Below are 14,677 nucleotides of genomic sequence, written 5' to 3'. Positions count from 1 at the left end.
GGGGTTAAGTGGAGAGAAAATGCTTTGAGAATGATGTACAAATGCGCTTTACACAATTGATGTGTGTATGGATTGCGATAACACTTGTATGAGCCCCCAATAAAATGTTTTAAAAAAAAAAGAAAGACAATGGAACTTACCACCAATTTTTCCCCCAACAGTTTTATTGGCACATAATTTACATATCATACAATTCAATCGTTCAGTCGTTCAGTCATATCAAGGAGAACTGTACAATCATCACCACATCTATTTCAGAGCCCCTCCCCACCCCCATGATTAAATGGCCTTTAAAATGAGTTGTGCAATCCGTTCCAGAGTTCCCTCACCCCACCAACTTGCTGAAGCCCCCTTGTCAATGAGGCCAAACAGGCACTGATCAGAGAAGGAAGAATACAGGAAGATTTCCCCTGGAGGACTACGGGGTGTGGACAACCCCATCTGTGGAGCCACTGGTGGAGCCACTGGTGGGTTTGAACTGCTGACCTTGTTGTGCTAGCAGCTCAAGGCATAACCCCCTACAGCACTAGGGTCCCTTAAATGACATGAGATTCGTTAAAAACGTATTAATTGTCTGAGCCTTAAGTATGTTTCTGATGACTGGAGCTGCTTTAAAAAAAAAGATCATGAAGAAAACAAAGTATTTAACAACGTACATATAGGAAGAAGAATTGGCAAGCTTTTTGCTTAAAAACCATGTCATTTATGTTTATCTCATTTATTTAAAAGCTTAAATGTCCTAGAAGCCAAAAGATGGATTTAGAAGCTCTTGAGAAATGAGGAAAGATGGCTATGGGTTACTATTCCTATTCAGTTTTTTATTTCATTACACCACCAAATACGCAATATTCAAAGTCCACATAACTCAGAAGTCCAAAAGAAGTCTCAGGAAACTGCTCTGTGTGTTAAGTTCAACAGTGGGCTCAATGCATGTTTGTGAAGATTAAGGTATAATAAAAATAATTAATTCCCTTTCTACTAAAAATGAAATTCAAGTATGGACAAAAAGCAGCTCATCGTAACCACTCATTGGGTAGCACGGGGCTCACATGCCCCACATGCTGAAAGGTGAGGCATGTCTCCCAGGGGGACAGAAATTTTAGGGTCTTTTTCAGTCACAGTAATAATGACTAAACTCAGAATTGATTTCTAATAATTTGAAGATCGATTACAATCAAGATCTTTTTAGATTCCTGGCGTATGTTCAAAGGATTCTACAGTACCTTATAAAGTGATACACAGCACAGCACAGGATCAAGATGATTCTGCTCTTTTCAATAGAAGCACCACAGGCAGAGCTTTCACACAGTAACAAACTATCAAGCAAAGTTTGTACGTCATGTAAGAAATAATTCGGTAAAACAATTTTAAAATAACTTAAGAAAATCATTCCATTTAACATATAAGCAGAAACTTTACTTCCAAGCATTCTTTCTTGCTTGGCCCATAGAGGAGGCTCTCCACTGGGCCATACACTTATGTTCTGTAAACTATGACCAGCCAGCTACCTATTTTTGTAAATAATGTTTTCCTGGAAGATGGGACACACCCATTCACTGACTTACTGCCTACGGCTCCTTTCCAGGGCAAGTGTGAGTAGTTAAAACGGAGATCCTAAAGCCTGCAAACCAAAAGTACTATTGACTCTCCGTCCCTTACAGGACAAATGTACTGACCCCAGGCAGGGTATTAACCTAGTACAAGACAAATTCAGAATTAATAGATCCTACAGAGAGAGGCTGGCTTCTGCTCATTAAAGCAATTCCTGAAATAATACAATTACAAGTTAGCAATAGTTACGTAAAATAAGGGAAAAATTGAAGACACGCATACACTTTAGCAGCGGGTAGACGAACAAGAACAGGAAGGAAGAGCCTCGGTGAGACGCTCCGACACATGGCCACAACTATGGCTCACAGGCAGCAGCACATGTCGGGCTGGCGCGGGATGAGCAGTGTTTCATTCTGCGCCACACAGCGTGGCCCAAGTCAAAAAGGATGCAGTGCCACTGGACAACACCGCACCGAAGTCACGCCCGGGAGACGCAAACGGTTCACAAGTTCCACTGCTCAACACAAGGTGGGAGGTTCAAGTCCACCCGGAAGTCTCTGACAGGAAAGGCCTCCTGATCCACTAGGGTGAGCCCAAGAGGATGGCGACCAGAGTCCCAGGTCACACATCCACGTGCATCCCAAACAGAACGTTCTCTCGGTAAAATCTGTCTTAGATTTGCTGGCGTGCCTTTAAAAAAGGAAAAAAAAGATCCAATATAAACAATGACTTCTGAGGGGACCTGCTGGCCATTTCAATGCGTTCAATTCCAGACAAAGATGTCAGCACTGAATTATGGCAACTGCTTCGGAGCTCCCAACGGGGTAACCTGGATGTGTTTTCTTAGAAGGACACAGGCGTAGCATGAGAGCTCATTGTCAAGAAGAGTTTAAAGAAAATGGAACACTGCAAGGGTGAGAGAAAGTCCAGGAAAGTTGAACCAAAGTGGTTGGGGGTGTAAAGCGGAAAGCGGAGACTCTGTTCTTCAAGGACAGCTAGGGCTATGAGAATTCTCTTGGGAAACCTTACCCCAACCAGCTTTCCCTCTGACAGTTCACCTTCAGACTCCTTTTTGTTCCCAAACTTCAAAGAGCGTTAGAAAGGAACGCAATTTGAGCCCCTGGAGAGGCTCACACTGCCATCTTGACAGAGTGTGCGTGGAAGAGCAGAGGATCCTCCAGGGAGAGGCTAGGGCGAGGCCGGCAGAGGAACGCACCACTTCAGTAGAGCAGGGAAGACCGGCACAACGGCTACGCTGGGAAATCGTGTTGATTTCTGTTTGGCGGTGGTGTCCATGACTTGTCGCAGTACTTTTTGACCGACTTTCACAGTTCTGAAAAATGACTCTGAAAACCCTATACAGCACAGTCCCCTTTTCACACACATGGAGGCACCGTGCTCACAATGCGACAGGAACTAGCTATCAGTGGTTAACTTAGTGACATTTCCGTGGTATCGTGAGGATCCAGTCAGCATTCAAGTGTCTTCAAATATAAGCACCCCACGGCCAGCAAGGAGAGTAGGGGAGGGAGGGGGAAGAAATGGGGAGCTGATCTCAGGGGCTGAAGTGGGAAGAGAATGCTTTGAAAATGAAGATGGCAGCATATGTGCAAATCTGTTTGACACACTGGATGAATGGATTGTGATCAGAGATGTAAGAGCCCCCAATAAAAGTATTTAATAAAAAAATTTTTCTTAAGACTTATAGGCTTTTTTCCCCTTTTTTCAAAGCGGTACCCATCAAGTTTCACATAAATAGCCAATTGCTTGAGAATCAAAAAACTAAATGTTTCTTCAAACAATATATTCCTGTGTATTCTATGTTCTCTCTTCTTTCTATAAGTTTGATCTCTGGAAATGCTACAGAAATGCAATTTCCCTAGTTCTTTCCTGCCAAAACCACTTAGCAACGGAAGGGTATTTCGATAATAGTGGGGCGGGGGGAGGATGGGTAAAATTTATGTGTAGATTTCTATTTTCATTATGAAACAACGCTGAAACCATATTCTTAACTGGTTACAATTTACTACAAATATTTAACTAAGTAATATTCACTAATCACCAAGTGAAAAGTCCTATGACTAATTGCCTGCCAAAACTCAAGAACATTAATATTGTTATCACTAATACCTTAATAAGAATCATAAAGAATTATCTAAATATATCATTTTCTAAAAAGAAACATAATTAACTTTTTATGAAATTCTACGGCGTGTTCTTCGCTAGTCACTAAAAAAAGGGCAGTTTTAGAAGACTACAAAATACTTTTTTAAACAAATAGTCAATTTTATCGTTCACTACCTCGAATAAAGTTTCAATCATCGCATAAAGGGACTGGACAACTTGTATACTACGCCTACCAAGTAAAACTGACTTCTTTGGCAATTTGTTTCAATGCTTGCAAGCTTCTACTAAACCTTAAAACTCCCATTTTCAGCCATGCTTTAAGACGGCACTATTACAAAAATGTATTCAAAGGGATGACAAGAATCATATTTTTTCTTCCTAGTAATATAAGAAAAATGAACATTTACAAAATTTCCCCTAACTTTATTCTTAAAAGTTCAAACGGAAGCAATTTTTCACTGCAAAACTGCCTGGGAAATTGAGATTTCCAACGGGAAAACAGTCAAATTTATAAAAGCAAAAAGATCAGTATTCCGATGCTTCATTTTCAAAGTATTTTCTATATCGTTAGCTGTGGGTGAACTCAGGAGTACTTTCCAGCAATAAGCATACACGGGCTTAAGAAATCGAGCACTAATTCTGCCTTTCGTGGAACCAATGAAAAATCTATACCCAGCCTGGAACTGGCATACAAACACAAGAACTGTCAAGACATGTATTTCCTAAAAATAAGCCTACAATAACTATTTTTAAGGCTGTGTGTGGTCTCACCCATACATTTTGGCAAGATACACTTTCTCCGACCACAGCGAGATTCATCCAAAAGCAGTGGCACTGGAGAGCCTCTGTCTCACCTGTCAAAGTGGAAGCCCGCCGCTGCACAGACCACCATGAGGCCATGGAGAAAAGCCACGGGGCGACAGCTGGCATTGATAAGCAGTCTCTAACTGAAGAGCAAATACTCAAACAATTAGAGCACAGCATCATAATGCGAAGATCGACAGCCAATGGCATTCGTGGTCCAATAGGAGATGGCACATACGTGGCCGTTTTCAAATCACACGTGGATCATTTACAGATTGGAACACTCAGAGGGGATCTGTTCATGAGCAATGTGAGCTGGCGGGTTTTCCTAGGCTTTCTTTGATACATCTTTGTGCATTACCATCAATTCATAGAGTCTGTTAGGTTCCCTTGCTTAAACCTCAAACACTATAAATTCATCTACGATAGTAAGGGTACTAAATTCTTCAAAATTACAATCTGACAGTTATGAGCACAATAAATTACAATTTGTATACAGAAACCTGAAATACACTGAAACCCAGGTCTTCTGGAAGATGCCGTAGTATCAGTTTCAACCACATTACAAAAACAGTTCACCTTTTGGCATTAGACTAACTTCCCTATAGTACAGCCAAGGAACGATCAGGTATGCTATAGGTAAATTAGCATACAAGAGCAAGAAAAGCAATGAAGTGATAAGTAAATATGCCTCCGAGGACAAGTCAAGCCTCCTCTCCCCCAAACCTGGCCGGAAGAGACAAGCTGTGAAGAAAGGAATCCACCTGGCCATAGGGAACGATGCTTGCCGACAACCTCCTTTAACCCCAGTCTAACACCAGGAGGACACAACTAAAAGAGACAGCAGTGTCCTCTTGCGCCTTATCCAAGAGTGAACACCCCCAAAGAGTTTTCATTATCAGACACTTCTCCCTGCAACTCGGGGGCAAATCTCAAGCACAACCCCAATGTATTGTGATATCCCCCCCCCCTTTCATTTGCTATAATCTGAACATACAAAAATTCTAAAAAGATTAGTTTCACTTCTCCCTAGATATATTTAGAACCTTAACTAGCATAGTTGGGATATTATTTTTCTTTGGTTTTGTCAGTAGCATGTTTGATATGAATTTTATTAAGTGGTAGTATATGTAACATTGCATTGTGGGTAGTAGTTTCCTGCTTGAGCTTAGCCACATCCTCAGCTGTCATATGAGCATGTTTCCCATATTTTGTGCAAGTTCTCGCCTTTTTTTTCCCCTCCCCTACTTATGGGAATGACAGCACTGGAAGATGAATTGTTCCAATAATTATAAGAAACATAAATTACTTGCACGGCTACATTAAACAAGCACGGGTCACTCTAAGCTTCAAAGTAGCGTCACAGAGAAAAGAAACAAAAACTAACTAAGAGTGTTAAGGGCACACAAAGCAATGTGTTAAAGAAGGGATTTGAGGGACAATGAAAATAATCAGAAGAAGAAAATCTCTGTCCTAGTCAGATGCAGATGCCTAACAAGAGTCTCGTCTTTCAGAATATAACAGTGATCTGCAGTGAATATCAATATGCCCGAGAGAATAACAAGAATCGGCTCCTGACACTTCATAAAATTTTCAAACAGGGAAAGAGAAACCAAACCAAAAATGATGAAGTTCATTACTGAAGCAGAGGGGAAAAGTTAGTGTTTTGGGATTTTTTTGCTTTCAGCATCCAATTTCCATATAATCTTACACTTACACAGATAGTGAGCTGCTAATAGCAGCCAAGTCAAATTGTTTAGGAAATCAAGGAAATGGTGGCGCTTGGGGGTTTTATAAATTTAATTGAAACTAAAAAAAAAATTGTACACACAGTAACCACCACCACCCACACGTGTATGCAGTCAGTCATGCACACCAACACAGACCTCATTAAAACAAGGAAACAGTATGACTCTTCCGCTATCATAATTTAAAGTACTAATGAAACTTTATTTTACTAACCTAAAAAATTTTCAAGCCATCAGTATAAGGCCCAACAAGTGCTACAGAAGTTTGAGCAGCTTTATATGAAATCTGAAAATTAAATCAATAAACTGTCACATGCCAAGTTGAAACAATAAATTCAGAAAGTCTAGAAACCTCCTAGTCAGTGAGAATATTTTAGGCCAAACTAGGACTTCTACAGTTTATACAATTCTCACATCAAAGTTGTTCTCCTGTTGCTTCCAACTGAAAGAAAAATAGAATGGTGACAAACAGAACGCTAACACAATCCTTAAAATAAAATAAAAGCACAGGAGTAAGAACAATATCAATTAAGTAAATGCAGTTGAGGAAAATACTATAATTACTTCTGGAAAAAAAATATTGAAAACCAAACGGTAACACTGAAGCCGTTTCCAGCATGCACAGCAGTTCATCCTGCTCTCTTGTTTGTGACTTGTAAGCGTGACCTTAGACATGTCAACCAAGTCTGACAAACTTTCTTAAACACCAGGTGATGGGGGAAGCACGATACCAACTTCCTGACTTTTTTGTAATTAACTTCAGGTTCAAATCTGTATTTCACTTCCACGACATTCAAATGCATCATTTCCACATTAGACTTAAACTTACTACTTACTTCCACATAGCAAATACTAGCATATCTCCAGCAGGATAAAGTTCTGATGGTCTCTAAAACATGCAAACTCCCCGCCCTCCCTCCCCCCAAAAAGTGCTGTGGTTTTAATCTGACTAGAAACATGATATAAATCTATAATCAAGAGCTTTGTTTGCATATTGACTTGTCTGCATTAGTCTCTCTCCATCACTATTTCAAATGAACCAAACTGTCAATTATCAGATGGCTACCCGTTATCAGTATTGTTTAAAGAGTTTTACCACAAAGTAATAGTCACTGCAAAAAATAAATCTTCAATTCAGGGGGCGAAAAAAATGTGTGTGGCTATTAAAGATGTGAAGTTTAAATAAAGAACATAATTTTTACTACCTTTCCCCCAAAATGTGCCCAGCTCAAGCAAGACAGAAAGAAAAAGGTCTATCAAACCGTATCTGTTCCACCAGCCCTTCTGCAACGCATGATGATCCCTGCACAAAGCTTCATGTGCGGGGGCAGGATGAATTAAAAGCCCCAGCAATGAGCAGACACATAGGTGTTCAACATCCCTACGAGGTGGACTGCAGGGATCAAACGTACACTTAAGACAGAAATAAGTAAATAAGGGAGAAAAGAGCAAACGGTTGAGGTTATTTAAATGTTAGGGATCCTGGTGCAGAAACAAAAACTCACCCTAAAAGAAGAAAGGCACTTACTTCCCAAACAGCAGCTACCAACATTTGTCAGTTGCCTCAACTCTGCCGCAATGCTGTGTCGAAGAGTTTAAGTTTCCATGAATTACACGAACAAAACTCTTGTTCACTTTAGATACTAATTAGATATATAGATCATACTAGCACCTATTCACGTGAATGATTCATTTTCTCCCTTTTACATGAATAAGTGTGTGTATCGAAAGAAATTTTTCACTTTTTAATATAAACCTGCTTATACATCACATAAGCATGATAAATATGTGCTTAAAATCAAACATTAATACTGATGGAATAGATCTGGACATTTGAAAGAGATTATAAAGCATTCCCGTGTCCTTCCCAGTGTGTTTTGAACAAATCCAAAAAAAAATCTTATAGAGAAATTTATGAACATGTTGGCAGTTATCAAATATAAACCCATAGCAGATTAAGAACTACACTAGGTACACCATGTGCAAAGATATTTTAGCTCTGACACCCACCTTCTGCAGCCCTCACCTCACTATACATGACCCCCCAATACACACACACACGTTTTACAATTCACTGTCTCCACCCACCGTCCAAGTAAGTCATTCACTTCACGCCACTCCTAGTTACTATCACATTGGGAAGAAGTCTAACTGAACACATGCAAATTCACAGTGGTGTGGGTAAATGGGAAAAAATGTCTGCGAAATTGGTGTGTTCGGCTTTATAATTTTTGTTGAAAAATACTCCATCACTCCCAACTGATGAAAACAGGAAGCTCTATTCATAAATATAAATTTCACTGCCTATGATACACAATCATCCTAATAAGAAAATGAGTTCTATACATACATGTCCAAAGGGGCAAAGAAGGAGATAGTTTCCCAAAGATGTTTCCAATTTTCTTCTGAATCAGAATTAGCAAATCGAGACGACTAACATACTCGGTCTGTGTGCATTATTCCTCACTACACACAGCATTTTGTAATTTATTTCAAAGCTTCCATTATAAACAAAAAATACAGCTTCTGTTAACCCACTCCCTCCTGAGCTTATAAAATCTAATACAGAGCAATCTAAGTTACCATGTAAGAATTTTACTTTACATATGTATAAGACACGCTATCAAAGACTCGTTAAAATTAACAGCCAAATAAACTCAAGAATCATATGAAATAAAATTATTTCCTTGAAAGATAAAAATTATACTACACGCATAAAGAAAACGGAGGCTCAGTGCAATAAACTATTACAATTCATGCCATTCCTTTCTTGAAGAGCCTCAAACCAGTCGTGACATGAGCGTGTACACAAGATTACATTTAATCTTTACTGTGGAGCCTGCCATCGAATATTGATAATCCATAAACTAGACAGACGTGATTTAATATTTGTAAAGGAATCTGCACACTAACACTTTCATGACAGCCAATTACAGTCCAGCCCAGCTAGCAGTTTGCAACCAGACCTTAAGAAAGGTAAACTTTTTTTTTGCAATGAGTTACAGATTCACAAGTTTAAGAAGAAAAAGGAAAACAGAAGGAATCCAGCCACCCAGCAAATATGAAGCAGACCCCAGAATGTGATACAATCCAAAGAGGTAAATTATTGTAAATCATCACTGTTGTTCTGAATTTCACAGAGGCACTTGAGCCAAATTCTGCTCACTTTTCCACAGACACAATAATGAACTGGGAATGGGGGGGGGGGGGGGGGTGGAGCAAGGAAGGAACAGAGTTCTGCTCTACAAATCCTTAACCTTACAGGAGTTTGGGCTCCTTCAGCATTTGTATTCTATCCAAGTCCTCATGAGTCACAAAAATTAAAAAGCTATATCCTTCTGGATGCCAGGAAGGGCCTTACCACAAGCCTTTTGTCAGAGAGAGAGGGAGACAGAGAGAGCAGGAGCAAAGGGGGGAAAGCCACAGTGGGAGGCAGTCCCACTGCACTCGGAGTACCGTGAGGTCACAAACCACATGATTCTGTCTCTCCAGTAATAGGGCTTGCCAAAAAAGAGGAGTTTTAAAGCTTTTGCTTTTTTGGATTGTGTGAATGCTTCATTCGCCTCACAAACAACCACAGAACCACAAGTGCGGTGCAAACTTTCTCCAGGAGGACAGCAAGAAGTCTCTGGTTTTTAAATGGTTAATCTCCGCAGGTCACTACCAGCCACGGGGACCAACAGGCAGTGAGTGCTCCCTAACCACAGCCTATGCAGGAATAGTAGGTCCTTCCAATATTTGCTCATTCTCTTTTTTGTTTTGTTTCCCTGCTTTTCGCATGTTACCAGCTACATAATTTCCTGACAGAAAAAAATAAATAGAAAGTCTATGTCCTCCAGGCATACTGTAAGACTAAAACAAGGTTTGGGTATGGTTTGTGTTTTCAGTATAAGGCTGCAAGCAGTATTTACAACAGAGGGTACAAGTTCTATCTGAACCAAAAAGGAGGGACTATGGCATCGAACAGCCTCTTCAGCACAGTGACACCATGCCAGCAAAACTTCTTTTGGGGTAAGTGTTACCGTCTTTTAAAGAACTATTCGCGATGAACCTGTGAAACATAAAAGTATGTGTCTTAAACTACTTGCTGGCTCTTCAAAATAAATGTATACTACAGGTCATAGGAATGCTGTATTGTTGCACTGAAAGGGTGAGATGAAATTGCTTTACATGTTTGCTTTTGGCATCCGCCACTTTGCTAATTCTGAGTAATGGCTTGAAATATACAAAAAGAAATTTTGGGGGGCTTTAATCAGAATGTTTTCTAGAAGTACAGACATGAGAAGCTCAAATTAGTAAAGAAAAATAGCACAGGTTTCTCTAGCCCTCAGTGGAATAAAATTAGACACTAAGTTAAAGTATTATTAATTATTGACTCCGGCAGCTCCCAATATTTGAGCAAACGTCAAAAGGGAAGTAATTTTAAAAAATAGCAGACCACAGAATTTTCCCGACAGTGTGTCCTACCATGCAAAACAGAAATAAACCTACAGGGTGGTTAACATTTGAGCCAGCTCAACTAAAAGCTCTTTATAATTTTTAACTGCTTTATAAGTTATCTGTTCCTAAAACAACTTTATAACACTGAATCATACATTCAATTGAAATCAAGTTACAGGTATATCGAACAACTATTTTTTCTAGAGATCTATACAGTTGCCTAAAATATTTAGAAGTTCACGGGAGTCTTTAAAACCTTAACAGGCAATTGTTTCTTCTATACAGAATTTTACTTTTGGACACTAGCACCCATGTGTAGAACTTGTTCTGAACACACACCAAATAGCAGAACCTCTGAGATTCCTTTAATCACATTCCTGGACCCACCGAGTTGAATACCGCCGACTCTTGTGACAAATTAAGCTCCGTAAGAATACCCTGTATGGTTTAAAAGGGCCATACCTAGTAAATCAAGCTAGACTTTAAAAGAAAACATGCATAATCTAGCCATGTAAGACTTAATTTCCAGTTAGTGGTGATACAGATAAGTCAACTACTTTAACATCCACACACTGCCATGGCAGTACAGTAAAAATCTAAACACTTACAAGACTTTCTTCATGATGTCCAACATGTCCCAACTATAAGGCGAGTTTTAAGATTTTCCTTTTATCCCTTAAAATAAGTCCTTGAGCTGTGCATACCGGCATTAACATTGCTTTGTAACTTACAACGAATGCTTGCAGTTTCCTTTACTCCTCCTCCTTCACACATTCTAACTGGCTACTACTTGGGGATCAGTCTTGGTTTAGGTCACAGAGAAATAATTAAACCTGAAGGGAGGGAAAAAGCTTTCTCTTAAAGAGTGAGGAAGTGTACTTTGTATTTCACCAAAATAAAAAAAAAAACTTAAAGGTGAACCCTCTGGAATGCCCCCCCTTGAAGAGCTGTGAATGGACCCTCAGTGATGACATGTACCATACAACAATCACAAGTAGTTTTAAAATGTAACGTGGGTTTTAAGCTTTAATCTAAAAAGCCCTCCGTTAAAGGAGCAGAACATTAAACACAATTAACTGTACCATACCCCATAATATAATTACAGATTATATGTAGGAACTCTTACCCTTACTGCCCTAGAGAAGACAGAGGGAGCAAAAAGCTGGCTAAAATCACTGTTATGCAGAGACACCATTTGCAACAGGTCTCTCACAGTTAATGTACTGCTTAATAGCCTTATTCTGTTTAAAAAGAAACAACAACACTTTTTTAACCATATGGGAACAGCACAAATTTCAGGGACTATATCACCACTGGAAGTATAGCAATTAATACTGACACAAAGAATAAGAGAAAAATGCTCTAATTTTATCATGTCGGGGCTTATATTTCCCTGACATAACTTACTAACCATTTTACATTAAGATTTCTGAAATTTCTAAATAAGCCATAATCCTAAACTAAGTAAAGAGCATCTTTGGTTGCATGTCATATTTTTTATTAAGCATTATAGTAAATCCTTCTTCTAAAAAGTAGATTTCACGACTCCCCCTTCTGCCACCAGAGTGCCGCAGAGTCCAGACAGAGAACTGGGCATGAACCCACTGCACCAAACTAATTGCAGGTGGGTCATGGGCATGTGTGTCGGTTAGCACCGCACTGCAAACACGCCCACTCTACCGGCTCGTGGAAGTCACTCCTAGTTTCAAATTCTCATATGATGAGTGTAACTGTCAGCAATAAATGTCAAAAGCATAGAGCCCGTTTTTGTAAAATACTTAAGAAGAAAGTTTAGGCTTTTCCTAGGTGAGGTACAAAGCATAAGTTGCCTGACTACCTCTCTGCAAATACTGTGTGTGTGTGTGTGTGTGTGTGTGTGCACTTACTTGAGAGAGAATGAACCGCAAGGTACTTGCTCCTCCAGAACACGATTTACCTTGCACTAACCTAGACTTTTCCCAATCTGTACTACTCAAAATCTATTGTTGATCAGAAATAATGCCTGGAGAAAATAAGAGACGCAGCTTAAACAATTCTACAGCGAAGAGCCTACTGATGCAACACTAGCAGCTACGAAGGAAAGTTTTACATATCATGTGTGGCTGACCATATAGTAAGTGATAAAAAGTGATGTGTGAGAGCCAATTTCCAAAATAGTCAAGGCCCGTATTAATAGTAGTAATTCCATCGTGTCACGATGGAATAGTGGCAAAGTACCCTAACTTGCATCTAAAAAGAGGGCTAGACTCCAAAACTCGGGAAGAATGAAAACGCCAAAAAGAAACTGAGAAGGCCACTCTTAAGGCTAGGAGTGTCAGTGCACTTCCCAAAAATTTGTTTTACAAATTATTTCAACTTAAAAGAATCCAGAATTTATGAGAAACATGCTAAGTATTTCACTTTAAAATTATAAAAATTGTATTTTAAAATGCAAACTATTCCAAAGCTATCCTGGTTGGAAAGAATCGTGCTAGTCTATGTGGGTCTCCTGATACGCTTGAAGTCACGGGAAAGTCAGGAAGATCTTTAAACTGCAAGGAAGGCATGAAATACACATGATTGCATTAAGATATATTTTAGCTCTTTTAAAGAACAAAAATTAATCTATTCAATTATACCCTCCAACCTAATCACTGATAGGCTGACTTGTTTAAATCAGTAATGCTATAGCTAAATTCAGTAAGATAGAAATGTTCCAGTTGGTTAAAAGAACACTGAAATATTTGATGGTTAAATAAACTGCGGGGGATGGGGGGAGCTAACTCATTGAAAGCAACTAAGATTTTATCAAGCACACAGAATTAATCTTTATTGAATAGAACCATTCACAAATCAAAACTCACTGTACTTCAATACTTTCTAGCAGCGCTAATCAATTACAAACCTTTTCTAGTGCTTCAAAACTCATGTGCTTTCAATTTTATATACTGGTGGTCCTCAAGTACTGTATTGGGGCTGGAGTTAAGACATTCTGCATCATAACCGCCCCCCCCCCACAAACCAATATTCATCTCGAGGGTGTTGTGTGGTTTTTTTGCCCTCCCCCTAGCCCCCCTCCTCTCAAGACCTACTCACATGAAAACTGTGGTAATATTTTTATACTGTACTTCTTTGTTGAAGAAAAAGGTTAGGGGTTACCTAAATACCTCAACTGTATACACCCAAAAAAGGGAAAAGGTAAGTATTCATATAAAACAAAAATCCAATGGGACTGGATTATTTATTTTTGCATTTCCGATGATTAATGATGCGCCCGGCCATACTTGAAAACTGAAGGCGACATATCTCAAAGTCCTCTCTAGAGCATACAGATCCCTACCAATCATAACTTTTGTTCCCGGACACTGAGGGTGACAAATCTAAGACAAACAAAAGCTTCTTACAATCACTAAGACTGCTAACGTTATATGCTAGCAAAGATTCTGAGAGAGAGTTTTCTAGAAAGGTTTTGATGGGACCTTCGATGGTGTCTTTGTAAAAATATTATGTTGATCAAAGAGACACTCAATTTTAAAGAAGACACCCCTGCAAATACTAAGCCTGTGAGTGTGACAGCACACCTCTTCTTCTAGTCACTTCCTAGGCAGGCCTAAGGCTGCGTGGGCGCTAACCCCTGATGTTTGTCGGGAGACAAACAACAGGTCACCTTAATGCACAATTGTTTTCTCTGTGACAATGAACCCTGACTTCCACTGAAGACAGAACTGAACCCCAAATTATGGGTCATTCAGTAAAGTGCAATTACAAGGATAACATTAAATACCAATATGTAATGTATTATAAAGAAGAAAATATTCTAAGCTGATGGTCTAAAATCTATGGTAATGATTTTATTTAAAATGTTCAAGATTTTAATGCAATCTCTAGAAAAGGAAGTCGCACATAAGATACCTTAATACAACTATTGCCATTTCAAAAAGATTATGTGATTCAATGGACCCAGGATTACTTCATATGCACTTTGATTAATGTGTTAAATTAAAGAAAATGGGGAAATTCTATACCTT

At 39.2% G+C, this 14,677-nt stretch overlaps 2 protein-coding genes across 9 annotated transcripts in view; one reads left to right on the top strand and one right to left on the bottom strand.

Moving 5' to 3' along the window:
* Positions 1-14,677, bottom strand: part of SUPT3H (SPT3 homolog, SAGA and STAGA complex component) — a 442,749-nt gene that overhangs the window by 402,539 nt on the left and 25,533 nt on the right. The window lies entirely within an intron of this gene.
* The window catches only part of LOC123522247 (runt-related transcription factor 2-like), a 42,738-nt gene continuing 37,720 nt past the window's right edge, over positions 9,660-14,677 (top strand). The window contains exons 1-2 of the mRNA XM_045294859.1: positions 9,660-9,951; positions 10,118-10,241. Of these exons, the coding sequence (XP_045150794.1) occupies positions 9,781-9,951; positions 10,118-10,241 (295 nt within the window). The 5' untranslated portion in view covers positions 9,660-9,780. The remainder of the gene's footprint in view (positions 9,952-10,117; positions 10,242-14,677) is intronic.

Source organism: Echinops telfairi, unplaced genomic scaffold, assembly GCF_000313985.2.
Source record: "Echinops telfairi isolate 266 unplaced genomic scaffold, ASM31398v2 ScPeMD7_3533;HRSCAF=4204_1, whole genome shotgun sequence".
NCBI lineage: Eukaryota > Metazoa > Chordata > Mammalia > Afrosoricida > Tenrecidae > Echinops > Echinops telfairi.
This window is presented reverse-complemented; position numbering and strand designations above follow the sequence as displayed.